The sequence below is a fragment of the Panthera uncia genome, chromosome B4, assembly GCF_023721935.1.
Source record: "Panthera uncia isolate 11264 chromosome B4, Puncia_PCG_1.0, whole genome shotgun sequence".
Classification (NCBI taxonomy): Eukaryota; Metazoa; Chordata; class Mammalia; order Carnivora; family Felidae; genus Panthera; species Panthera uncia.
In genome coordinates this window covers 42,213,241-42,239,492 of record NC_064809.1, presented here as the reverse complement: position 1 = coordinate 42,239,492, position 26,252 = coordinate 42,213,241, and the positions used below count along the sequence as shown (strand labels likewise).

General features: G+C 39.2%; 1 protein-coding gene across 2 annotated transcripts in view; it reads left to right on the top strand.

The window, feature by feature from the left end:
* The first annotated feature begins 9,188 nt into the window (after positions 1-9,188).
* LOC125920071 (pregnancy zone protein-like) overlaps positions 9,189-26,252 on the top strand; it is a 125,666-nt gene continuing 108,602 nt past the window's right edge. The window contains exons 1-8 of one of the 2 annotated variants that reach the window (XM_049627044.1): positions 9,189-9,357; positions 14,630-14,813; positions 15,949-16,108; positions 16,287-16,339; positions 17,355-17,375; positions 17,634-17,802; positions 18,426-18,510; positions 25,704-25,815. In XM_049627044.1, coding sequence (XP_049483001.1) covers positions 9,272-9,357; positions 14,630-14,813; positions 15,949-16,108; positions 16,287-16,339; positions 17,355-17,375; positions 17,634-17,802; positions 18,426-18,510; positions 25,704-25,815 — 870 coding nt within the window. In that variant the 5' untranslated portion in view covers positions 9,189-9,271. The remainder of the gene's footprint in view (positions 9,358-14,629; positions 14,814-15,948; positions 16,109-16,286; positions 16,340-17,354; positions 17,376-17,633; positions 17,803-18,425; positions 18,511-25,703; positions 25,816-26,252) is intronic. The other variant, XM_049627046.1, reaches the window with a different exon arrangement.

The window sequence follows — 26,252 nt, the reverse complement described above, 5'->3', positions numbered from 1 at the left end:
AGATAAGTTAGTTTCTTACAGTAACTTATAATGTCATAGTGAAGGAGAGAAAATTTCTCATAGGCATACTTCACATAGCTATTTCACACAGGTTTGCTCGATGTTTTCATAAAAGTGAGAATATACACGGACAATGAAGACATTGACAAATCTCCAGTATCTTCACATAAAAGCTACAATTTCTGAAATATTTATATTGACATTTTGCCTGTGCACATTTAACCTAGAGAAGGCTGAGGATATCTTCCAATTTGATCATTCTTCTCAAGTAGGTCTTACAACAACACTGCTAAGCTAATTAATAAAGACAATGAAAAATATCCTGACTTTATAATTTCCTTTTAAAATCAGGATGCTATCTGAGGCAAGCAAAAGAAAGTGGCCAGATTGATTAAATAGGGGAAACTAGATTAAATAGGGGAAAGAATACATTATTACTTATTACCTAATCAAAGTGAAAATATTTTCAAATTAACATAGAAGAAGAAAGATAACATGATTGCAAAGTCAACACAAAACAGAAAAAAATATTCCGGTGCAACACACTGAATAACTGCTATCTAGACACGTTGTAACAGAAAATAAGTAATATTCTCAACCATTGTTGAAAACAAAATCTACTAAATTGAGGGTTAGATATAGCATAAAAAGAAATAAAAGTAACTTTTCTTATATTCATTAAAAACACAATATTTAAAATAATGCCTACTATATTCCAAATAAATAATCACGATTTAATTTCTAGGACCACTATACATTAACAGAGAAAGCCTAATTTTAGTTTTGCATTGATATAAAATTTTGCAGTAAATGTTTTACAAGTTTTTAAAAACTAATAAAGCCATCAAACTTGAGCTAAGAATAACATCAGCAAAAATGGTGGAGGAAGGAACTCCAAAATATCAAATGTTCATGAATTGAAAGACTTACATATTAATATAAAATATATTGCATACAGTAATAAAATATTAACATATAAATTGTATTTTACTAATTTATTGATATTAAGATGGCAATATCCCCCAAACTGATCTGTAGATTCAGTGCAATCCCCACCAAAATTATAACTGCTTTTCTTTAACAAATGGACAGGTTGACCCTGAAATTCATTTGGAGATGCAAGAAACTCAAATTAGCCAAAACAATATCGAAAAAGAAGAACAAAGAAGAAAGACTCACAATTCTCTATTTCAAAACTATTTTCAAAACTAGGTCTAGGATCCCAAACACATAAAAACCTCTTACAACTCATCCATAAGAAAACAAATTAAACTATGATTTATTTAATTTATTTTAATTTATCAAATTAAACTACGATAAAGAAGTTAAATAGAAACGTCTCTAAAGAAGATATGCAACAGTCAATAAGCTCGTGAAAATACGCTCAGAATCATTAGTTATTAGGGAAATGCAAATCAAAACCACCATGAGATACCTCTTCACGCCTGGTAGAATGGGTATAATTAAAAAACAACAACAACAACAACAACAAAACAGAGAATGACAAGTGTTGGCAAAGATGTGGAGAAAACGGAAGCCTCATTTATCAAAGAGACAAGGCAAAAAGCCGCATGCAGCTGTCTGGGAAACAATTCTGCGGTTCCCCAAAATGTTAAACAGAGAGTTCCCATGTGACCCAGCAATTCTACTCCTACTTACATACCAGAGGCAATTGAAAACATATATTTGCACAAAAACGTTTACACAGCTGTTCAGAGAATTATTCATAACAGCTAAAAAGTGGAAGTGACCCAAATGTCTTATCAACTGATGGATGAATAAATAAAAGGTAGTACAGCTGTACAATAGAGTATCTTTCATCCATTTGAAACAATACTGATATATACCACAGCACGGATGAACCTTGAAAATACCTTGCTAAGAAGCCAGACACAAAAAGCCACATAAGGCATTATTCCATTTATTTATTTGAAATGTCCAGACAAATCCATAGAGACAGAAAATAGGTTCGTGGTTGTCAGACACTGAGGAGTAAAAAATTGGGAACAGGTCCAACATTTCTTTTGGGGGTAATGGAATCTTCAATAATTAGATAGTGGCAATGATTGCCTAACACCACGAATATCATTTAACTGTACATTGGAAAATGGTGACTTTTGTATTATGCGAGTTACGTCTAAATAAAAAATTTTTTAAAAATGTGCCAGCTATGGAAAAAGTTACGTTGCTTCTTCCAGATTCAATGTTATAAATGAGGGTGAAAAAAATCATTTCCTACAGACGTTATTCCACATTCACTGAGATTTTTTTTCTTTCACTGTTCTATTTCACATTATGAAAGAACCAGGCATTTTATTTATTTTTTTTTTTTGATGTTTTATTTATTTTTGAGAGACAGAGAGAGACAGAGACAGAGTACAAGCAGGGGAGGGGCAGAGAGAGAGGGAGACACAGAATGTGAAGCAGGCTCCGGGCTCTGAGCCGTCAGCACAGAGCCGGACACGGGGGTTCGAACTCATGAACTGCGAGATCATGACCTGAGCTGGCTGAAGTCGACGACTGAGCCACCCAGGCGCCCCAAGAACCAGACATTTTAAAACAAAAAATATTCTCTTTTTTCCCTCGGAAAACAAACACGCCGCTCATTACTCTGCATAATTGTGTTTATTCTGTTCCCAGAATAGTCAAAACCATCCCTGATTATGACTTTTAGCCCTATATACGGAAAAACAACGGCAAGAGAGATCATTAAGTTACCTTCTGTATCTCGCATTTTCACTGGCTAATAAAGCACTCAAGAACCATATAATACAATTTTCTATGGCCACACATATCCTTTTTACAACGTTTCAAAGTTTGGAGTTGTAAAAACAAGGAATAGGAAACAAGCAAGGAAAACGTGGCTGATGTGAAAAGAGACCAGCTATAAATAACTCAAGAAATAAGAAATGAACTCATGGAAATACAAAAGAAATCAGCTAATGGTTGAAGCCGTAGCTCTGACAGAAATAAGATGAAACGAACAACTTTATAGTCAGATGGGCGGAAATCACTCCCAAGGCAGAAGAGAATAATAAAGGGACACAAAATATCAAAACCAAGTTAAAGGGCAGAAAGCACCGAGGGGAGTCAACACTTACTTCCGACACGATGAAACACTAGCGCAGGCTGTTTCTTCCTCCTTCCAAACAACCCGGGAGAAACAATATAAGCAAAAGAGAAACATGGGTTTTAGGAATCAACAAAGTATCAGAAAAACCTGGAGAAATGAATGCACTCTGGAACTGTTGAGGAACTGGCGGGGGGGGGGGGGGGGGGGAGGGGGGGTTGGTAATCAACGAGAAAGGAAGCTGGAAACGGCCTGACTTGATAAATTCAAACACAGTTATTTAAATGCTGCCCTTGCCTTTCTTTCAAGTTGGTTTGGGATGGTCATTATCCCTTTACAGAAATCGGCAGCAAAAGCCTAGAGTGAAATCCTGTTAACCTAAAAGCTCTGTAAGTGTAAAGATGAAATCAGATGTGGAATAACCAGCCGCCTCGGGCATTTGCTTTTCTGGTTTGTCCCCCTGTGAACCCTCAGAGCTCCAGGGAGATGATCTCTTTTCTTTTCTTTCTTTCTTTTCTTTCATTCTTTCTTTCATGTTTATTCATTTTTGAGACACAGAGCGTGAGCAGGGGAGGGGCAGAGAGAGAGGGAGACACAGAATCCGAAGGAGGTTCCAGGCTCCGAGCTGTCAGCGCAGAGCCCCATGCGGGGCTTGAACTCACAAACTGGCGAGATCTTGACCTGAGCCGAAGTCGGATGCTTAACTGACTGAGCCACCCAGGCGCCCCGAGAGGATCGGTTTTCATTGCTGTCTCCTTAAAGATATAGAAATGTAAAAAGTATCATTATTACACTATGTGTTAACCAACTTGGGTTTAAATTTTTAAAAAAATTAAATTAAATTTTTACAAAATGTAACAAGTAAAAGTGATCAATGGCGGTCCTTGATGACTGGGGATTTCCTCCCAGGACTCTTTCTCTCCCCAAACTTTACACTCACTCTCCAGATCACACACAGGATCTGATCCTTGGCTCTTCCCCAATATATAATATGAGACAAAGTATCCCATTTATAATAGGCTCACAGCCAAAATAACAATAAATTTCAGCTGTTCAAGTCCTATAAAAGAAACACAACAGGGGCGCCTGGGTGGCTCAGTCGGTTAAGCGTCCAACTTCCGCTCAGGTCTCGATCTCAGGGTTCATGGGTTTAAGCCCCACATGGGCCTGTGCAGCGCACTTCAGATTCTGTGTCTCCCTCTCTCTCTGCCCCTCCCCTGCTCACATTCTCTCTCTCTCTCTCTCTCTCTCTCTCTCTCTCTGAAATAAACATTAAAAAATTTTTTAAAGAAACACAACAAACTGATCAACATATATTACCTGAAGAAAAATTATCAGAACGAAATACCAATATAAAATAAGCCTAATGAAGTAGACAATAAAAGGTATACAAAATGTAAATTAAACACAAGAAATCATAACACCAAAAAAGTGGAAATATTAGATATGAATACGTAGTGTTTGAAATTTCTGAGATTACCATCCTGATGTGTAGAACTGAAGCAAAAAATAATGAGCTTGAAGGTGAAGTTGAGGAATTTTGCAAGAAAGCAGCAGGAAAGTTTAAACACATAGAAAAAGTAAACGGAAAGCTAAGTAATACGAAAGATTGAAGTAAAAGTCTGAACATTTACATCTTCAACTTCATGAGATGAAAGTAAAAAGGAAAAGGAAAAAAATATGAAGAAGTAATGAAAATAAATTTCCCAGCATCAAAAAAAAGTAAATAACTACACAAAAGAGATAAAAAAAAAAAAAAAAAAAAACCTGGACACATACTAAGCTTTTAAAATATCTAAGATAAAGAAAAATTCTAAATGGTTCAGGAGAAAAAGACTAGGTACAGGTTCTCAACAACACTGGACACAAGAATACAATGGGATAACAGGTTAAACCACTAAGGAAAAACTTCACATCATGAATTTTATGTCCATACAAATCATGACTCAAATGTGAGAACATAAAAATCTTTGTAGGTGTGCACAGCCTGGGAAGTTTTGCTAGATAAGAGCCCTACCTTGAAAACTATTCAAGAAAAAGTTTGCAAGCAAAACAGAGAAATAAACCAGAGTATGCTATAAAAGATTTGAAAGTTGGGGCCCTGGGTGGGTCTGTCACTTATACATCTGACTCTTGGTTTCGGCTCAGATCATAATCTCATGGTTTCGGGAGTTTGAGCCCCGCGTTGGGCTCTGTGCTGACAGCACGGAGCCTGCTTGGGATTCTCTCTCCCCCCCCCTGCCCCTCCCCTGCTCACACTGTGTCTCACTCTCTCTCTCTCAAAATAAAGAAGCTGTTTATAGATTTCTTTAAATAAAGTGGGTAAAATCAAAGAAACTTGAGAAAAGTATAATTTTGGATCAAGCAAGGTACAATCAAGGAATCCAAACCACATGATAATTTGAACAGGGAAGGTTTAAAATAAAGTATTAGAGGGGCATCTGGGTGGCTCAGTTGGTTAAGCGTCCGACTTCACTCAGGTCATGATCTCACAGTTTGTGAGTTTGAGCCCTGCATTGGGCTCTGTGCTGACAGCTCAGAGCCTGGAGCCTGCTTCGGGTTCTGTGTCTCCTTCTCTCTCTGCCCCTTCCCCACTTGTGCTCTGCCTCTCTCTGTCTCTCCAAAATAAACAAATGTTAAAAAAAATTAAAACAAAGTATTATAAGCAAAAACAGAGGGTTGGGATAATAAGAAATTATTTAATACAGAATAAAAAGAACTCTAAAAAATACAGGAATAGCAGGCCTATGGAGCAGACACTGTGGAGCCCCTATCCATGGGCTGAAATAGCGCACCAAGGAAAAGACAGATCTAAAGTACAGCCAGAGAAGGAATTCCCGGGGTGCCTGTGTGGTTCAGTTGGTTAAGCGTCCTTCCTACTCTTGGTTTCTGCTCAGGTCAAGATCTCACAGTTCGTGAGCTTGAGTCCCACATCAGACTCTGCACTACTGGTGAGGAGACTGCTTTGGATTCTCTCTCTCTCTCTCTCTCTCTCTCTTTCTCTCTCTGCCCTTCCCCACCTCCCATGCACTCTCTCTCTCAAAATAAATAAATAAACTTAAAAAAAAAAAAGACAAAAACAAAACACACACACACACACACACACACACACACACACACAACAAAAAACAAAGAAGGAACTCCTCAATGCTGAATACTAACCATTGTTGGAGAGGGAGCGATCCTGGCCCCCGGATGATAGAGAAGGTTCACTCAGGCTTTAAAACCAGGTGACAAGGGAGGGTGCTGGGCTGGTGGCACTCTTGCTACGAAGCCCTTCAGAAGGTGTTGGGAAAAGTCACCCACAGGTGACTGCTGTCAATGGGACACTCTAATAGCCTCGAGGTGCAGAACCCACTGGCATTGCTGAAGATGGGTATTAAACATATCATGCAAACTGCAGGAATCAAGACGCAGCCATTAAAATTATACGAGCATAAGTGGAAATAAATTGCAATGCAAAACAAGTATCACCTTCCCCTCTCAGCAACTGACAGAGACTACAGGGAAAAACAACAACAAAATATCAAATGAATAAGCTCCCCCTCTCTCCGTCTCCCTTTCTCTCTCTTTCTTTCTCTTTCTTCCCCTCCCCCTCCCCTCTCTCCCCTCTCTCTCCCTCCCTCTCTCTTTCTGTCTCTTCCTCTCTCTCCTTCTCTCTCTTTCTCCCTCTCTCCCTCTTTCCCTCTCTCTCCCTCTCCCTCTCACTCCCTCTCCATCTCCCTCTGAAAGATAAAAAGAAAAAGAAAACAAGAAATGAGTAAGCTCACTACATGTATGTGGGGGAGATTACTGGGGCAAGAATGAACAAAAAGGCCAGCGGTCAGAAACACAGAGTTCAGAGATAGTTCTATGCAGATATGAGACTTTAAAAGACCTTACAAGTGGCACCACAAGTCAATGGGGTTTAAAAAGATTGTTATGGGACACCTGGGTGGCTCAGTGGGTTAAGCTTCTGACTCTTGATCTCAGTTCAGCTCTTGATCTCAAGGTCGTGAATTCAAGCCCCACATTGGGCTTCACTCTGGGCACAAAGCCTACTTAAGAATAAATAAATAAAAATGGGGCGCCTGGGTGGCTCAGTCGGTTAAGTGTCCGACTTCAGCTCAGGTCATGGTCCCACGGTTTGTGGGTTCGAACCCCACTTCGGGCTCTGTGCTGACAGCTCAGAGCCTGGAGCCCACTTCAGATTCTGTGTCTCCCTCTCTCTCTGTCCCTCCCCTGCTTTTGCTCTGTCTCTCTCTCTCTCTCTCTCTCTCTCTCTCTCTCTGTCTCTCTCTCAAAAATAAATAAACATAAAAAAATTCTTTAAAAAAAAGAATAAATAAATAAAGTTATTAGTAGAAGGGGCTAGGAAAATTAAAGGTTAAAAACATAACTTGGATCTGCAAAGAATACCATATACAAAGTGAGAATACAGTTAGCTTGCTGAAACACTTGTGAAAAGTCAAACTATAAAATTAACAGAAAAGTCAATTTGGGGCTGGGAGGAAATATCTTAAACCAAACTGCAAAAGCATAAATCACTAGGAAAAGAAGCTGAAGTTGATCAGTGAAACATTAAGAAATAGAGGATACTATGGAAAGAGTTATAGATGAGAAAAAGAACAAAAATGTTTATAATGTCTAAAACTGACAAGGAATTGGTATGTAGATTTATATGAGAAATTCCAGCAAAATCAGCAAGACTGGGATAGCAACTATAATTTTTCAAAATGAGAAAGGGGGTGGGGGACGCCTGAGTGGCTCAGTAGGTTAAGCATCTGACTTTGGCTGGGGTCATGATCTCATGGTTTGTGTGTTGGAGCCCGCATCTGGCTCTCTGCTCTCACCTCTCAGCGTGGAGCCTGCTTCAGATCCTCTGTCTCCCTCTCTCTCTGCCGCGTGCCCATGCTTGCTCTCTTACTCGCTCTCAAAAATAAACATTTAAAAAAAAACAAAAAAATAAATATGAGAAAAAGGAAATGAACAGGCAATTTACAAAGTATAGCCATAGTTAAAAAACAAAACAAACCCTTGAAGTCATTGTTAGTCGGATAAACACAAATTCAAACAATGATGCAATATCACTTCCTACCCATTTATTTGGCAAAATGTAAAGACCAGCTGTTGACAGAAGTTTGAGATTATGAAAATCCTTACGCACTAGCTGGTGGAATCACAGTGTGTTACAACCCTTCTGGGGAGTAATCTGGCAGTTAAGTACACGCGGCAGATCGAGCCATCCCTCCTCTGTGCGTGCATCCTCCAAAAAGTTTCACCTACGTCTCTAAGGAAACACGTTAAAAAGACACTTATCCATTCATCGGTTGATGGACATTTAGGCTCTTTCCATATAGACAGTGGAATACTACTTGGCACTGAGAAAGAATGAAATATGGCCTTTTGTAACAACGTGGATGGAACTGGGGAGTGTTATGCTAAGTGAAATAAGTCATACGGAGAAAGATACCATATGTTTTCACTCTTATGTGGATCCTGAGAAACGTAACAGAAGACCATGGGGGAGGGGAAGGAAAAAAAAAAAAAAAAAAGAGGTTAGAGAGGGAGGGAGCCAAAGCATGAGAGACTCTTAAAAACTGAGAATAAACTGAGGGTTGATGGGGGGTGGGAGGGAGGGGAAAGCGGGTGATGGGCATTGAGGAGGGCACCTGTTGGGATGAGCACTGGGTGTTATATGGAAACCAATTTAACAATAAATTTCATAATAAAAAAATAAAAAAGATACTTATCAAAGCATTACTTGTGGTGTCGGGGAGATGGAGACGATCTTGATTCTATCACCGGGCAAGTGGCAACATAAAATTTGGTTGGCCATGACCAAAAAGTGCTGCGCTGTAACAAAATAAACTGATTTACTGTATGTATAACACGGATGAATGGTTTAGAACTAGTCTCTCACCAGGAGCTCTGCCGTCAAAGTAAAAAGAAAGTTCATGACAATTAAATATGAATTTCATCCTCTGGAAATGCCCCAGAGCCGGTCAGAGGTTAGCCTTGAGGGTAATGAGGCAATCACTGAGAGCAATGACCTTTTTTAGGGAAGCTCTGCCCAACTCTGAGTGCTATTTGGAAGCCTTGGGGTGGAGCTTGTTTGCAAATAGCAGCCACAGAAAGCCTGGTAAATTTAAGACGTCTCAAGGGACCAGGCTGAAGGCAGGGAGTTGGGCATGATACAGTCCCTGCGCTTTGTCCCTCACTATGGAGAAAGGCAGACCTCCTCGTTCACGTTTCCCGCTACTTCTCCTTGTCCTGCTTTCTACCAATGCTTCAGACTCTGCAGAACCGTGAGTCTCTCTTAGAGTCCCCTCCTCAAGAGTCCGTTCTTTATCTCTGTCTCTTCTTTATATCTTTGCTTTGACCTTCCCATTAAATGCTACCCTTCCATTTCTTAGGATACCTTCCAGTCATAAGAGATTACTCATAACTGATTATTTTTGTCCTTTCATTTGTCGGACCCTTTTAATTTTTCTCATTGGATCATCACAGTCATAAATAGGGTAAGTAGTCACGAGAAGGGGTGATTTGGTCAGACACTGAAACCTCAGATCCCACCTTCCCAGAGTCATTCTTTAGGACGGAAAGTGTTGACTATAAACACAGTTAAAGTGTTGGGGCACCTGGGTGGCTCAGTCAGTTAAGCGTCCGACTTCAGCTCAGGTCACAATCTCACGGCTCATGAGTTCGAGCCCCGCATGGACCTCTGTGCTGACAGTTCAGAACCTGGAGCCTGCTTCAGATTCTGTGCCTAGCTCTCTCTCTGCCCCTCCCCCCACTCACACTCTGTCTCTCCCTCTCTCAAAAATAAACATTAAAAAAAACAACAAAAAGAGTTAAAATGTACAGTGGGGTGCCATTTAATTCATATTGTAGGTCACACATGCAGAGGGAGCATGGGTCTTTTTCTTTTTCTTTTTCTTCTGTTTTTCCAATAACTTACTGAGTCCTCAGCAAGAGACCCCGGTGACGAATCAGTCAGGGAGAGGGGCAAGGAGTCATTTAAAACTAGTCAGTTGTAAAGTTGGTGGAATCCAATAACTGCAAAGCTTCTCTTCCACCTCTCCCCAGTTCCTCCCCAATAGTATCTAGATACTAGATATGGCCTCCCCATAGTATCTAGAAGGTTGTGATCTCCATTCCTTCCTGGTGGAGAAAAAGGCTCAGAGTCTGAAACCTGAGAGTTTTCGTTCTTCCTCGGCCATTGCTAATCTAGCCTCTTCTTATCTGCCAGCATTCATCACTTGAGTCTTCAGCCATCTGGTTTGTCTCAGCTTGCTTCCTTGACCAAGAAGTCCCAGAAGCCCTCTCTGGCCGACTCTGATCCACCCTCAGCTCTTTTTTTATGCTATAGAACCCCGAACTTGTCACAGCATCCTTCCTCCAATCCCTTGACTGTTCCAATACAACCTGTATTGCAGAGTCACCTCTCCCGTTTGAAGTTCAGACCCCTACCCACTCCCCTCCTGACTGACGTAGCTACATCCCAGATTGATCATGGCAGCCTCCAGAGTCCTAAACGTGCAGAGGCATCAAAGGTCAGAATGCTGGCCAACTCACTTTCCTTTCTTCTTCAAATCCCTTCAGCATACAATCTCCCAGTAACCGGTCAGCGTACGTTTCTCTCCCATCACTCCTCTACCCCATCTCCAACTATGGATGGTACCACCAGCCATATGGTACCACCTCCCACTGCATTCCACCCAGAGAGGATCTGGAAATATGGCGGGGGGGGGGGGCTGTTCAGATTTCTGCGTGGAGGCTGGATGGATGAAGCAAGGGGCATTTATTGGGGTCGGAAATGTTAAGCGGTCTGTGTTTTCAGTCCAACACAACGCAGGATGACTCTGCCCACTGAAAACTGTTGCTTTACATCCCATCCACCATTTGATAAAGAACAATAAGCCTCATGGCCTAGTTGTCATAAACAGAAGAGGTATCGTCTATGTAGAAGACATTCTGCGTCGCCCCAACTTTATTAGCCCTCAATGCGATAAATCAGAGACATTACCCAAAAGCCCGGGTGACTGTTCTCCTTTGCCTTGGGGCAGTGAGCTTCAGAGTCATGGAGGTTTCAGGAGAACATGACGAAAAGAGAAAACTAAAAGTCCTCTGTTTAATATTTGCAAAATTCAGTCACTCCTACAAAGGCAAATATTTAAAATGCCAACACTCATGATTAGGTAATATTTTAAGGGTTTAATTGCTCACTTACAGAGGAAATCTTGGGCAAATTACTCAACCTGGATGGGTCCCAATTTCAATATCTATTAAATGAATGCTCAAGAGCCTTTATGAAATAGTTGTTTGAAATATCTGGTGTATATGGAATTACTTTTTAAATTATGATATCAAACAGGCTTATAACTAATAAGAACAAAAACAGTATATTGAATAAGTTATTATACACTCATGCCTTCTTTCCTATGAACATCAAAGAACTGGAGGAAAAAAGTGTGGACGAGGAGGTAAAAACCGATAATTTTTATAAGTTATCACATGTTTGATAAATGTGATTTACATTATATATATATATATATACATATATATATATACACACACACACATATATATATATATATATATATATACGTATATACACACACACACACACATATATATATAGTTCAGAGTAGATTATTCAGGTCAAAAACTACCCAGATGCCAGAAAGGGATTCAGTGAGAGGTACCATCTGAATGATTATGGACAGGTTATTTAACTGCTCTGAGCTTCTTTACTTTAGAACAAAACTTTAGCACTTATCCAATAAAAACACCTGAGACTTTAATGAATTTTTTTAAGTTTTTGTTTACATTTCAGTTAGTTAGCATACAGTAAAATAGTTTCAGTCATGGAATTCAGTGATTCATCACTTACATACAACACCAATGCTCATCACAAGAAGTGACCTCCTTAACACCCATCACCTATTTAGCCCATCCCCCCCCAACCTTCCCTCAATGTCAATCTATTTTTTTTAATGTTTATTTTGATTTTTGAGAGACAGAAACAGACAGACAGACAAGGTGTGAGTGGGAAGAGGCAAAGAGAGAGGGAGACAGAATCTGAAGCAGGCTCCAGGCTCTGAGTTGTCAGCACAGAGCTTGACGTGGGGCTCGAACTTGGGAACTGTGAGATCATGACCTGAGCCAAAGTCATTCTGTTTTAAATGTTGGATCCTCTGTGTGTCTGAATCGTAGCTCCCAATGTGCAATGTTCAATATATTACTTCATAGTTTAATTATAAGTGTTTGTTGGTAATTTGGAGTGATTTGCCTTTGAAGTTTATTAAAAGAGAGAATATGTGCAGATTTTTCTATTTCTGCACAAATGTCATTGGGGTTTTGATAAGGATTGTATTGAATCTGTGTATGAGATTTTAATTATTGAAGAGCAGATCTAAAGATCCATGGCATATAGTTTGGCCAAGGAAAAACTTAAAACACATACAGCTTGATGAATACGTTGGAAGAGACCCCTTGGAGAATGAGAGAACCAAATCTGACTACCAGATTCCACAACTAAACTGTCTCTGTTATTCTCTTCTGTGAGTCTCATACCTATTAATTCTGAAAAGTAATAAAATAGTGTTTCGTGTGTCAAATTGCCTGCTGTTTCTTAAGCGTAAGAGTCCATGTTGGAGGTAGAAGGGAAAGGCTAGTAAAACAATATAAGAAAAGAATAGCCCTGGTTTTTTTTTTTTCTTAATTGTAAATTAACGCCAATAAATTAAGGACTTAAATCTGCAGCTATTGAATCACTAAAGTTTTGCAAAGTCACATTTTGTGTATGATTTATTGGTTTAGTGAGTAGGCAGAGCAGGCAGTATCTTACTGTTGCGTATTCAAATTTGGGAATTGGCGAGGGTCTCACGTTTATCATGAACATACAAAATATGATGCATGTACCACACAGGATTGTTAGGAGGCTTAATACAGAGACTGCTTAACACAATTCCTTGCAGGTACCAGGCACTTAGGAAACACATTTCAGCCCATAGGGGTTCAGGCTATGGGGAGATTATATGGCGTCGAATGTTTCATGAACAGTTTTTTGGTCAAACGTGTCACTTGGGAGGGTTCCTGAAAAATGGCTAGAATTGTGACTGGAACTATCCGGAGGGGGAGGGGGTTTGTAAGAATATAATAGATAAAGGAAACGTGTCAGTAAAGTCAAGAATGTAAACTCACAAGGGTGCCGGGCTGGCTCAGTCAATGGAGAAAGTGATTCTTGACCACGGGGTTGTAAATTCAAGCCCCATATTGGGTGTAGAGATTACCTAAAAACACAACCTTTAAGGGGCACATAGGTGACTCAGTCATTTGAGCATCCATATTTCGATTTCGGCTCTGGTCATGATCCCAGGGTAATGGGATCGAACCCTGAGTCAGGCTCCACCCTGAGCTTGGGCTCTGCTTGCGATTCTCTCTCTGGCCCTCTGTCTTCTCCCCCACTCGCACGTGCACTGTCTCCCTCTAAAAAAATAAAGAAAGTAAACTCACACAAAAGGTTGCCCATACCTCTGAATAATTAAATACATTCAATAATTAGCATAAAAAAGACTGTAAAGTAATACGTTTTGTGTGAACTTGGTTTTTTAATAAGATAATTTATTGACCCATAGAGGTTTGACCACAAGGATATATTTATGAACGTAGAAGTATTAATATCAATATATTAATATTGATTACCTCAAGAGGGTGAGGATGAAGGAGGATGTTAATCAAGTGCAATGTGTCCTTGTGAGTGCGTGTGTGTGCATGCAAATTAATAACAAAAATTAAAACTTGTTGACAAAAATACCATCGATTTTGGCTAAGGTATGTCTGAAGAACCTTAGAGAAACAGCAAATACATTATGTCTTCAGTACCGCTGTTACAAAGAAAACGATTTCACTGAGGTTTTTCCAAATGAATGTATTCAGTCATGGTGTTCATGCACAAGGGATGTTTATAGAGACAGAATTTAATGTAAATCTTTTTATAAAGTGAATAATCATCAGCAATTTGTTATATATATGTACTTTTATGGGTATATATTCAGGAACTCGGATATTAAAGTCCTTTAATACAAAGAGTGCACATAAAACTATAACATCCTTGAAGCCAACTGCTGATATAGGCTGTGCGGGTGAGGGACTACTCAGGAGTGAAAAATAGAATTCTTATGCCTGGCAGCGATGAACCTTCCATCATCCTGTTCTTTGTTCATTGACACTTGGTATGGAATCAGTCGTAGCAAGAAGTACATATGGTTACGGAAAACACGTTTATGGTTGAAAATGCTTGTTAAGGGGCGCCTGGGTGGCTTGGTCGGTTAAGCGTCCGACTTCGGCTCAGGTCATGATCTCACGGTCCGTGAGTTCGAGCCCCGCGTCGGGCTCTGGGCTGATGGCTCAGAGCCTGGAGCCTGTTTCAGATTCTGTGTCTCCCTCTCTGCCCCTCTCCTGTTCATGCTCTGTCTCTCTCTGTCTCAAAAATACATAAACGTTAAAAAAAAAGAAAAAAGAAAATGCTTATTATTCCCCATTTCTGTCTCTGACTCAGCCTTCTCTCCCCAGGCAGTATATGGTGCTGGTCCCCTCCCTGCTCCACACAGAGACTCCTGAGAAGGGTTGCATCCTTCTGAGCTACCTGAATGAGACAGTGACTGTAAGTGCTTCCTTGGAGTCCCTCAGGGGAAACCAGAGCCTCTTCACTGACCTGGTGGTGGAGAAGGATTTATTCCACTGCGTCTCCTTCACTGTGAGTACTGTTTGCCTGTCCTTGTTTGATACGTTATATCGAATCATGGTGACGGGAGCTGGTGTTGAATCTGCAAAGAACAACTTTAAGAATGTTAGTGAGCTGGGGAACCTCGCTGGCTCAGTTGGTAGACCATGTGACTCTTCATCTTGGGGTCACGAGTTTGAGCCCACGTTTGGATGTGGATCCTTTAAAAAAAATACAATATTTTTTTTAAATGTTGGTGGGGACTTCATAACGTATGAAAGAGAGTGAGTTTTTAGCTACTAAGAAACAAAGCATGGAATTTCCATCCACAGAGGAGAGAAATATTTTTCTGCATGCCAAAGTTCAATTTAAATTAAAAATTCTATTGGCCATAGAAAGCATGACTTAGTCAAAGAGATTTTCTTTTCTTTTCTTTTTTAAATAAAGGTGTTTATTTATTTTGAGAGAGAGAGAGAGAGAGAACCCCAATCCCAAGCAGGCTTCATGCTGTCAGCGCAGAGCCCGACACAGGGCTCGATCTCATGAACCATGGGATCATGACATGAGCCGAAATCATGAGTCGGATGCCTGAACCACCCATGCGCCCTGACTTAGTCAAAGAGGGTTTCTAATTTTGATATGTAACCATCTCTTTAAGGTCAGAGCAAGCAATACCTAGAAAGAGATTATACAAAAATTTCATGGTAGGACAGCAGAATTTTGTAGCAGAATTTTTCTCCTATGGCGAAATGTTAGGTGTCTTTGTCCTCTGAATGTATTAATAGTACCAGAAACTCCAAGCAAACATCCAGTACCTCTTTGAGGTCGCCCTCTTTGTGCTTGGGATACTCAGCTCCCATATTCTCCCATATTTTCATAAAGATGCTTCTTTCCATTCTTTCCGCATAGATTTTGCTCTGTTAAAAGGAGTGTGATTTAATCACTAGAGTTCCAGGTTAGCTCTCTGGATATTTGGGTTCCACTGACGGCTGTTCTCACTGACATATCTCTCCTATATCTTATATTATTATCTTCATTCATGTCTGGCAAAATATTTATACTTACCTAGCCCTTGGTGAAGCTGAGAGAGAGGTAGAAAATAGTCATGGATGAAGGATTCAGAGAAAGAAGACTGTGCAACTCCTCGGTGGTATTTTTTGTTGTTCAGCTCCCAAGGAGCTCCTCCTTGTCAGAGATGGCATTTCTCAGTGTCCAGATAAAGGGACCAACACAAGACTTCAGGAAGAGGAACACAGTGCTGGTAAAGAATGCTCAAAGTCTGGTCTTTGTCCAGACAGACAAACCCATCTATAAACCAGGACAGACAGGTATGGAGGGAAATTCTACTACTGGGGCACTACTGAGAAGGAGAGGCCACCCCAAAGCTGGTTTTCCAGCCAGGCACCATTAATTATCCCCATCTCTTAGCCTCCTGCCCTATCACTCACATGACCTGCCTTATCATATCATGTCTGAGTCTTATCAGAGTATTTCTTTCTTTTTTAGTAAAATTCCGTATTGTCTCTGTGGATGAAAACTTTCACCCCTTAAATGAACTGGTAAGGATCTCAGTAGTTACGGTTTGGGTTGATGGCAGGGATGGGAGGAGGGGATGGGAGTACTCACCCAAGCAGGGGCAGGAAGGTCCAGGAAAAGCAAGAAGATGAACCACATTCCTTTTGGAAACTGGGATCCTGCCTCCCTACAGATCTAGAGTCTTATGGAAGGCATTACAGAGGGGTAAGCGATGGAGGAAGCTGTCTCTCTTATAACAGTAATTAATCAGCTCAACAGTAGTCAGCTACATTTATTGCTGTGACCATAATACATTAAACATAATGAAGAGTAAAAAAGTGAGATATTATCCATATCCATACTCTCAAGGAGTTTATGATTACTAAAAGCACAGAGTTTCACTGCTTCTGAATATATACGTAATAGACAATATTATAATATGGTAACAAATACATATATATACTATATACACATGTATTTGTCATAGATATTAACACATAATATAATATACAATATATATCACATGTAAAGATTTCACTTTTGTTGATTGGGTGATCCTTCCTCCAACTAGCTTTCAACAAGGAAAGAAACAAAGCTGCTGTAAAAATGCAATTTTTTAAATTAGGAAAAAATGTCCTTGGTTAACTGTTAACCAAAATTCTTATTTGGTCTAAATCATAATGACATATCACGCTATTAATATATAATTTATATAAGTAAGCAATATAGTCATATTCTTTACTTACAGGTCGTAAGTACCTAGTATTACTGATTAAAAATATGAGTAAATTAATAAATATTAATAAAACTTATTCACCAAAAATATTTTTCCGGGAAATGGCAACACAATGATTGTTGTAGAAATATGTTATTTATGCTTTTCACTTAGAACTATTTACTAGTTTCCCTGAACAGTTCTAGCTCTTTAATGTTTCAGGTTAAATTTTGTTATAACTTACTACAGAATCCATTTTCCCATTTCCCTATTTGATCACAAGTCTGAAATCATAGTCTTTGGTGAAATTCTAATCACATCTCTTCTTTCCTTTTTTCATATAGATTCCACTGGTATACCTTGAGGTAAGCATCAGAGTCTTGTATAAAGAAATCAGTGCATTTAAGAATGGAAGTGCTGATACTCCTGACAGATGAATTACTATTAAAAAAACAACTGTCAGATCTAAAATCCCCTGCTCCCAGATGTCAGGTTTACTCTGTTTTATCTTCCTTCTGTGTTTATCTCTTCTGAAGGCAATGCCAGTTACCAACCCCAAAGTCTTTTGTTCAAGGGCTATCATAGCTACATGATTATTCTCCATGCTCCCTGTTTCTGTCTAGGACCCACAAGGAAACCGTGTTGGACAATGGCAAGGTGTCAAGTTGGAGAGTGGCCTCCAACAGCTGGCCTTTCCCCTCTCGTCCGAGCCCATTCAGGGCTCTTACAAGGTGGTGGTACAGAAGGAATCAGGCAAAAGGATAGAGCACTCCTTCACTGTAGAGGAATTTGGTATGGATTATGAACGATGAAAAGGACATAACATTTTGTTTCATACCAAGCATTCATTTAGATTTTTTGAATTCCGTGTAGGTATGTTGAACTTGGATTAGAATCAGCTTTAGCTGTTTGTAAAGTCATCGTAATTCTGTGCACCAGAAATTCACGAGAGTCTGATTTCCAGTAGCAAGTTGCGCTTTGCCAAGTATCAAAATTCTTATTTCAGTGGAACCATCATCATTTGTTTAGTGTCATTGACATCTGCTCTCACCACGAAGTCAGTTAAATTTTGCATGAGTTGTTAAACCTTATTATCTTAAAGTTGGCACATTGAAAAATGCATCTATAAGAGACTCTTAAAAACTGAGAACAAACTGAGGGTTGATGGGGGGTGGGAGGGAGGGGAGGGTGGGGGATGGGTATTGAGGAGGGCACCTTTTGGGATGAGCACTAGGTGTTGTATGGAAACCAATTTGACAATAAACTTCATATATTGAAAAAAAGAAAAAAAGAAAAAAAGAAAAATGCATCTAGGCCTTCAGGATATTATTTTGGGGAAAATTATAGACATGAAAATATTTGTATTTCCATTAAATATTTACCAACCTCCCTATTTCCATTATCTCTACCAACAGTGCTTCCCAAGTTTGAGGTCAAAGTTCAGGTGCCAAAGATAATCAGTATCCTGGATGAAAAAGTGAACATAACAGTATGTGGGATGTGAGTTAAATTTCTTTTGCCTGAAATTTCAGATTTTGCCTCCATTTGAGTCATTATTTAGCTAGGTACCTAAGTACAAATTAATTTTTAACTGAATTAAAAAACATTTCAATGACTTATTTCAGCTGCTTATTATTAAAATTTTCAAATATGCAGAGGAATAGAGGACACCCATAATTATGATTTAACAACTAACACCTTTCTATATCTGCTACATCATTTTTTTTTTTTTTTTGCTTTAACATTTCAGGATAAATTACAAAGATCATTACATTGTCCCCTTGATGCAGCACTATGTACCTTTAAAAATTATTGACATTTTCTGGGGTGCCTGAGTGGCTCAGTTAGTTGAGCGTCTGACTTCAGCTCAGGTCATGATCTCACGGTTTGTGGGTTCGAGCCCCACATCAGGCTCTGTGCTGACAGCTCAGAGCCTGGAGTCTGCTTTGGATTCTGTGTCTCCCTCTCTCTATGCCCCTTCCCACTTGCGCTCTGTCTGTGTGTCTCTCTCTCTCAAAAATAAACATTAAAAAAATTTTTTTAAATAATAAAAATAAAAATTACTGACATTTTCCTACATAGTCATGATGTCATTATCATACTTAACAAAATTAAAAGTAATTTTCTAATACTAATTCTTATTTTATACTCAAGTTCCCTCAATCTTTCTAAAACTGATTTACTCATTACTCTTGATTACTATGACTCATATGTACTCCTTTTTTCCAACTCTCCACAATGGAAATTTTTTTGAATGCAAAAGTTAACAGAATAGTAAAATGAAAATCATGTATCCATCATGATTACCCATGGACTATTACACAATAATGAATTTTTGCTTAATTTGTCCCATTTGTTCTTTCCTCCCCCTTCCAGTTTTTTTCCCTAATATTTTTTAGCAAGCCATGGGAATCTATAAATATCTTAAAGTTTTAAAAGTCTGGAACCTCCTTTTCTCTCCAGGATGTTAACTTATTGGAGAGAGCGGCCAGTTGGCCTGTAAATATCCCTTTTGCTGGATTTGCCTGAAATGTCCCTTTTGCTGGATTTTTCTCAATGTCGTAATGAGATATTGAATTAATTTTAATTTCTCCTCTGACCAATTTTAAGAGGATCCTTGGAGTATTTTCTTTTCTTTTAATTCATTTATTATTTAATTTACATCCAAGTTAGTTAGCATATGGTGCAACAATGATTTCAGGAGTAGATTCCTTAATGCCCCTTACCCATTTAGAACATCCCTCCTCCCACAACCCCTTTTTGTTCTCTATATTTAAGAGTCTCTTATGTTTTGTCCCCCCCTCCTGTTTTTATATTATTTTTGTTTCCTTTCCCTTATGTTAATCTGTTTGTCTCTTAAAGTCTTCATATGAGTGAAGTCATATGATTTTTGTCTTTCTCTGACGGACTGACTTCACTTAGCATAATACCCTCCAGTTCCCTCCACGTAGTTGCAAATGGCAATATTTCATTCATTTTGATTTCCAAGTAATACTCCATTGTATATATATATACACCACATCTTCTTTATCCATTCATCCATCGTTGGACATTGGGCTCTTTCCAGACTTTGGCTATTGTTGATAGAGCTGCTATATACATTGGGGTGCATGTGCCCCTTCAAAACAGCACACCTGTATCACTTGGATAAATACCTAGTAGTGCAATTGCTGGGTTGTAGAATAGTTCTATTTTTAACTTTTTGAGGAAACTCCATACTGTTTTCCAGAATGGCTGCACCAGCTTGCATTCCCACCAGCAGTGCAAAAGAGATCCTCTTTCTCCACATCCTCACCAACATCTGTTGTTGCCTGAATTGTTAATGTTAGCCATTCTGACAGGTGTGAGGTGGTAAATCATTGTGGTTTTGATTTGTATTTCCCTGATGATGAGTGATGTGGAGCATTTTTTCATGTGTCTGTTCACCATTTGGAAGTCTTCTTTGGAGAAGTGTCTATTCATGTCTTTTGCCCATTTCTTCACTGGATTATTTGTTTTTTGGGTGTTGAGTTTGATAAATTCTTTATAGATTTTATATTAACCCTATATCTGATATGTCATTTGCAAATATCTTCTCCCATTCTGTCAGCTGCCTTTTAGTTTTGCTGATTGTTTTCTTCTCTGTGCAGATGCTTTTTATTTTGATGAAGTCCCAATAGTTCATTTTTGCTTTTGTTTCCCTTGCCTCCAGACACGTGTTGAGTAAGAAGTTACTGCAGCCAAGATCAAAGAGGCTTTTGCCTGCTTTCTCCTCGAAGATTTTGATGGCTTCCTGTCTTACATTTAGGTCTTTCATCCATTTTGAGTTTCTTTTTGTGTATGGTGTAAGAAAGTGGTCCAAGGTCATTCTTCTGCATGTCGCTGTCCTGTTTTCCCAGCACCACTTGCTGAAGAGACTGTCTTTATTCCATTGGATATTCTTTCCAGCTTTGTCAAAGATTAGTTGGCCATATGTTTGTGGGTCCATTTCTGGGTTCTCTATTCTGTTCCATTGATCCGAACGTTTGTTTTTGTGCTGTTACCATTCTGTCTTGATGATTACAGCTTTGTAATATGTCTTGAAGTCTGGGAATGTGATGCTTCCAGCTTCAGTTTTCTTTTTCAAGATTGTTTTGGCTATTTGGGGCCTTTTCTGGTTCCATACAAATTTGAGGATTATTTTTTCTAACTCTGTGAAGAATGCTGGTGTTATTTTGATAGGGATTGCATTGAATATGTGGATGGCTTTGGGTAGTATCAACATTTTAACAATGTTTGTTCTTCCAATCCAGGAGCATGGAATATTTTTCCTTTTGTGTGTGTGTGTGTGTGTGTGTGTCTTCTCCAATTTCTTTCATAAGCTTTCTATAGTTTTAATTGTATAGATTTTTCACCTCTTTGGTTATGTTTATTCCTAGGTACTTTATGGTTTTTGGTGCAATTATAAATGGAATCTACTCCTTGATTTCTCTTTCTGTTGCTTCATTACTGGTGTATAGAAATGCAACCGATTTCTGTGCATTGATTTTATATCCTGCAACTTTTCTGAATTCATGGATCAGTTCTAGCAGTTTTTTGGTGGAATCGTTTGGGTTTTCCGTATAAAGTATCATGTCGTCTGTGAAGACTGGAAGTTTGACCTCCTCTTGGCTGATTTGGATGCCTTTATTCCTTTGTGTTTTCTAATTGCTGAGGATAAGAATTCCAATACTATCTTGAGTAACAGTGGTGAGAGTGGACATCCCTGTCGTGTTCCTGACCTGAGGGGGAAAACTCTCAGTTTTTCCCCATTGAGGATGATATTAGTGGTGGGTCTTTCGTACATGGCCTTTATGATCTTGAGGTATGATCCTTCTATCCCTATTTTCTTGAGGGTTTTTATCAAGAAAAGATGCTGTATTTTGTCAAATGCTTTCTCTGCATCTACTGAGAGGATCATGTGGTTCTTGTCCTTTCTTTTATGGATATGATGTACCACATTGATTGTTTTGAGGATATTGAACCAGCCCTGCATCCCGGGTGTAAATCCCACTTGGTTATGGTGAATAGTTTTTTTAATGTACTGTTGGATTCAGTTGGCTACTATCTTGTTGAGGATTTTTGCATCCATGTTCATCAGGGAAATTGTCTATAGTTCTCCTTTTTAGTAGGGTCTTTATCTGGTTTTGGAGTCAAGGTAACGCTGGCTTCATAGAAAGAGTTTGGAAGTTTTCCTTTCATTTCTATTTTTTGGAACAGCTTCAAGAGAATAGGTGCTAAGAGACTCTTAAAAACTGAGAACAATCTGAAGGTTGATGGGAGGTTGGAGGGAGGGGAGGGTGGGTGATGGGCATTGAGGAGGGCACCTGTTGTGAGGAGCATTGGGTGTTGTATGGAAACCAATTTGACAATAAATTTCATATTTAAAAAAAAGATACAGAATAGGAGCTAACTCTTCTCTAAATGTTTGGTAGAATTCCCCTGTAAAGCCATCCAGCCCTGGACTCTTGTTTTTTGGGAGATTTTTGATTACCAATTTGATTTCTTTACTGGTTATGGGTCTGTTAAAATTTTCTATTTATTCCTGTTCCAGTTTTTATTTACTTTTTATTTTTTTTAATGTTTTATTTATTTTTGAGACAGAGACACACAGAGCGTGAGCAGGGAAGGGGCAAAGAGAGAGTGAGACACAGAATCCGAAGCAGGCTCCAAGCTCCGAGCTGTCAGCACAGAGCCTGACGTGGGGCTCAAACTCACAAACTGCGAGATCATGACCTGAGCCAAAGTCGGACTCTTAACTGACTGAGCCACACGGGCGCCCCCAGTTTTTATTTATTTTTTTAATTTTATTTATTTGGGTCCTTTCCTTTTTCTTTTTTTTTTTTAAATTTTTTTTTTTAACGTTTTTCTAATTTTATTTTTGAGACAGAGAGAGACAGAGCATGAACGGGGGAAGGTCAGTGAGAAGGAGACACAGAATCCGAAACAGGTTCCAGGCTCCGAGCTATCAGCACAGAGCCCGACGCGGGGCCTGAACTCACAGACCGTGAGATCGTGACCTGAGCCGAAGTCGGATGCTTAACCGACCGAGCCACCCAGGCGCCCCTCCTTTTTCTTTTTGATCACACTGGCTAGTGGTTTATCAATTTTGTTAATTCTTTCAAAGAACCAGCTCCTGGTTTCATTGATCTGTTCTACCACTTTTTTGGCTTCGATATCATTGATTTCTGATCTAATCTTTATTATTTCCTGTCTTCTGCTGCTTTGGGGTTTTATTTGTTGTTCTTTTTCCATCTCTTTGAAGTGTAAGGTTAGGTTGTATATCTGAGATCTTTCTTCCTTCCTTAGGAAGGCCTGCATTGCTATATAATTTCCTCTTATGACCACCTTTGCTACATCCCAGAAGTTTGGGGCTGTGGTGTTAAATATCCAGTAGTGGAATTATTGGGTCATATGGTAATTTTTTGAAAATCTTCCATAGTTTTCCATGGTAGCTGTACCAATTTACATTCCCACCAATAGTGCACAAGGATTCCTTTTTCTCCACATCCTTGCCAACACTGGGGTATAATATTCTAAATATGTTTCTTAAGTCCATGTAGTCTAAGATTGTTCAGTGTCACTGTTTCTTCTTGAATTTCTGTCTGGATATTCTATCTATTATTGACAGTGGGGTATTGAAGTCTCCTACTATTGTTGCATCATTGTCTGTTTCTCTTTTCTGTTCTGTCAGTGTCTGCTTCTTTTTTTTTAATTTTTTTTTTAACATTTATTTATTCTTGAGACAGAGAGAGACAGAGCATGAACGGGGGAGGGGCAGAGAGAGAGGGAGACACAGAATCGGAAGCAGGCTCCAGGCTCCGAGCCATCAGCCCAGAGCCCGACTCGGGGCTCGAACTCACAGACCGTGAGATCATGACCTGAGCCGAAGTCGGACGCGTAACCGACCGAGCCACCCAGGCGCCCCGAGTGTCTGCTTCTTATAGTTAGATGTTTTGGTGCTGGATGCATATATTTTTATAATTGCTATATCTTCCTGGTGAATTGACCCTTGTATCATTATACAATTTCTTCTTTGTTTCTTGTGACATTTCTTGACTTAAAGTTTATTTTCTGTGATGTTAGTATAACCACCCCTGATCTTTTTTGGTTACTTTCTTTATGGAATATCTTTTTCTATCCCTTCACTTTCAGCCTATATGTATCCTTCAGTCTAAAGTGAGTCTCTTGTATACAGCATATAGTTGGATCTTGTATTTTTATCCATTCATCCCCTCTATGTTTTTTTATTGGATAATTTGATCCGTGTAAATTTAAAGTAATTATTGATAGTGAAGGACTTACTAATGCTATTTTTGAAATTCTTTTCTGTCTTGTAGGGTTCCCTTCTTCTTTAGCCTGTTGCATTTACAAATAGCTCTTACAGGGGCGCCTGGGTGGCTTAGTCAGTTAAGCGTCGGACTTCAGCTCAGGTCATGATCTCACAGTTCGTGGGTTCGAGCCCCACGTCGGGCTCTGTGCTGACGGCTCAGAGCCTGGACCCTGCTTCGGATTCTGTGTCTCCCTCTCTCTCTGACCCTCCCCTGCTCATGCTCTGTCTCTCTCTCTGTCTCAAAAATAAATAAAACATTAAAAAAAATTTTTTTTAAAAACAAATAGCTCTTACAGTTCATTTCAACCTTGAGAATTAAAACTCATTTCCTATAAATCATCAGTAGCAGAGGGAGCATGCAGGGTTCAAAAATATGCCCATCTAAATATTATATACCGGAAGCATCAAAGCATCTGGACCTTTGCCTCAAGGATCTTCCTAACTTAATGGCATCCTAGTGCTGATATCTGTATCTTAGAAAGGGGTTTCAGAATAAGTTGCTCTGATTTTATTTGAAGTGACATTGGAAGTATTTACATATAAAACTAATGCCCAAAGCAAACTGATTATTAATTATTCCATTTTTATCGAGAGAGGAAAAAAAACTAATAGAGAAATAGAGTGCACACACACACACACACACACACACACACACACAATTTTGTTTTATATGCCCCATGGTTGTTTGGCTTTATCAGAGCTCTCTTTCCTCTCTTTCTCTCTCTTTCTCTCTCTCTTTCTGTGTGTGTGTGTGTGTGTGTGTGTGTATGAAAGCACATTACGGTGTTAGCGTTATTATTTCTATTATTTATTTATTTCAATTCTATTTATTATCTAAGTTTCTCACTTGGTATAAACAACAAGTTTTGATTTTATAATGACAGAATAAAAAGAATGATAAAAAAATAGGCTACAAGGAAGAAATTTTTCTAAATGTTTATTTATTTTGAGAGAGTGTGCAAGGGGAGGGACAAAGAGAGGGGGAGAGAGAGAATCCCAAGCAGGCTCTGTGCTTAGCACAGAGCCTGGCACAAGGCTCAGTCTCACAACTGGGAGATCACGACCTGAGCTGATATCAAGAATTGAACAGTTAATTGACTGAGTCATCCAGGTGCCCCAAAGGAAGAAATTTTTTAAATCCCGAAGGAAAGTTGTTTGTACATGGCAGCACAGTTTCAAATGCCTTAATAAGTAGTACCTCTTGATAAAGATACTTTCCAGACATATTTCAACTTGATATGAGCCCAAAATGATAGAGAAATACAAGGAACTGCAAAGAGTATGTGTTTGATCTGTGGTGGGTTGATGTAGTGGAAAAAGTAGATACCCTTCCTCAGTTCCTGATTTGTTTCCTACATGACAGGTACACCTATGGGAAACCTGTCCCAGGACTTGCAACTGTGAGCCTGTGCAGAAAATTACTTCATCATTCTAATTGCCAAAAGAACGAGTTCTGTGAGAAATTCAGTCAACAGGTTAGTCTACAATGTTCTCGCCAGGGACTATCATTGTTGACAATAGCTACCCTATTTTACTAACTAGAAAGAAGATATCAGAGCAAGCTTATCCCAATATATTCCCCACCAAAAAAAAAGAAAGAATTTCTATTCTTAGTCAATAAAATTCTCATTTTGATGACTAACCCTTAGAGAGCAGATGTGAATACTAAAGGCCAACTAACATGTTTAACCCAAAGAAATTGTCTCGGCATCAGAAAGAAAATGATAAATTTAGTCTTCGTCAGTATGGTCTTAATCAGTATGGGACTGATCAATTTTTTTTTAATTTTTTTTTCAACGTTTTTTATTTATTTTTGGGACAGAGAGAGACAGAGCATGAACGGGGGAGGGGCAGAGAGAGAGGGAGACACAGAATCGGAAACAGGCTCCAGGCTCCGAGCCATCAGCCCAGA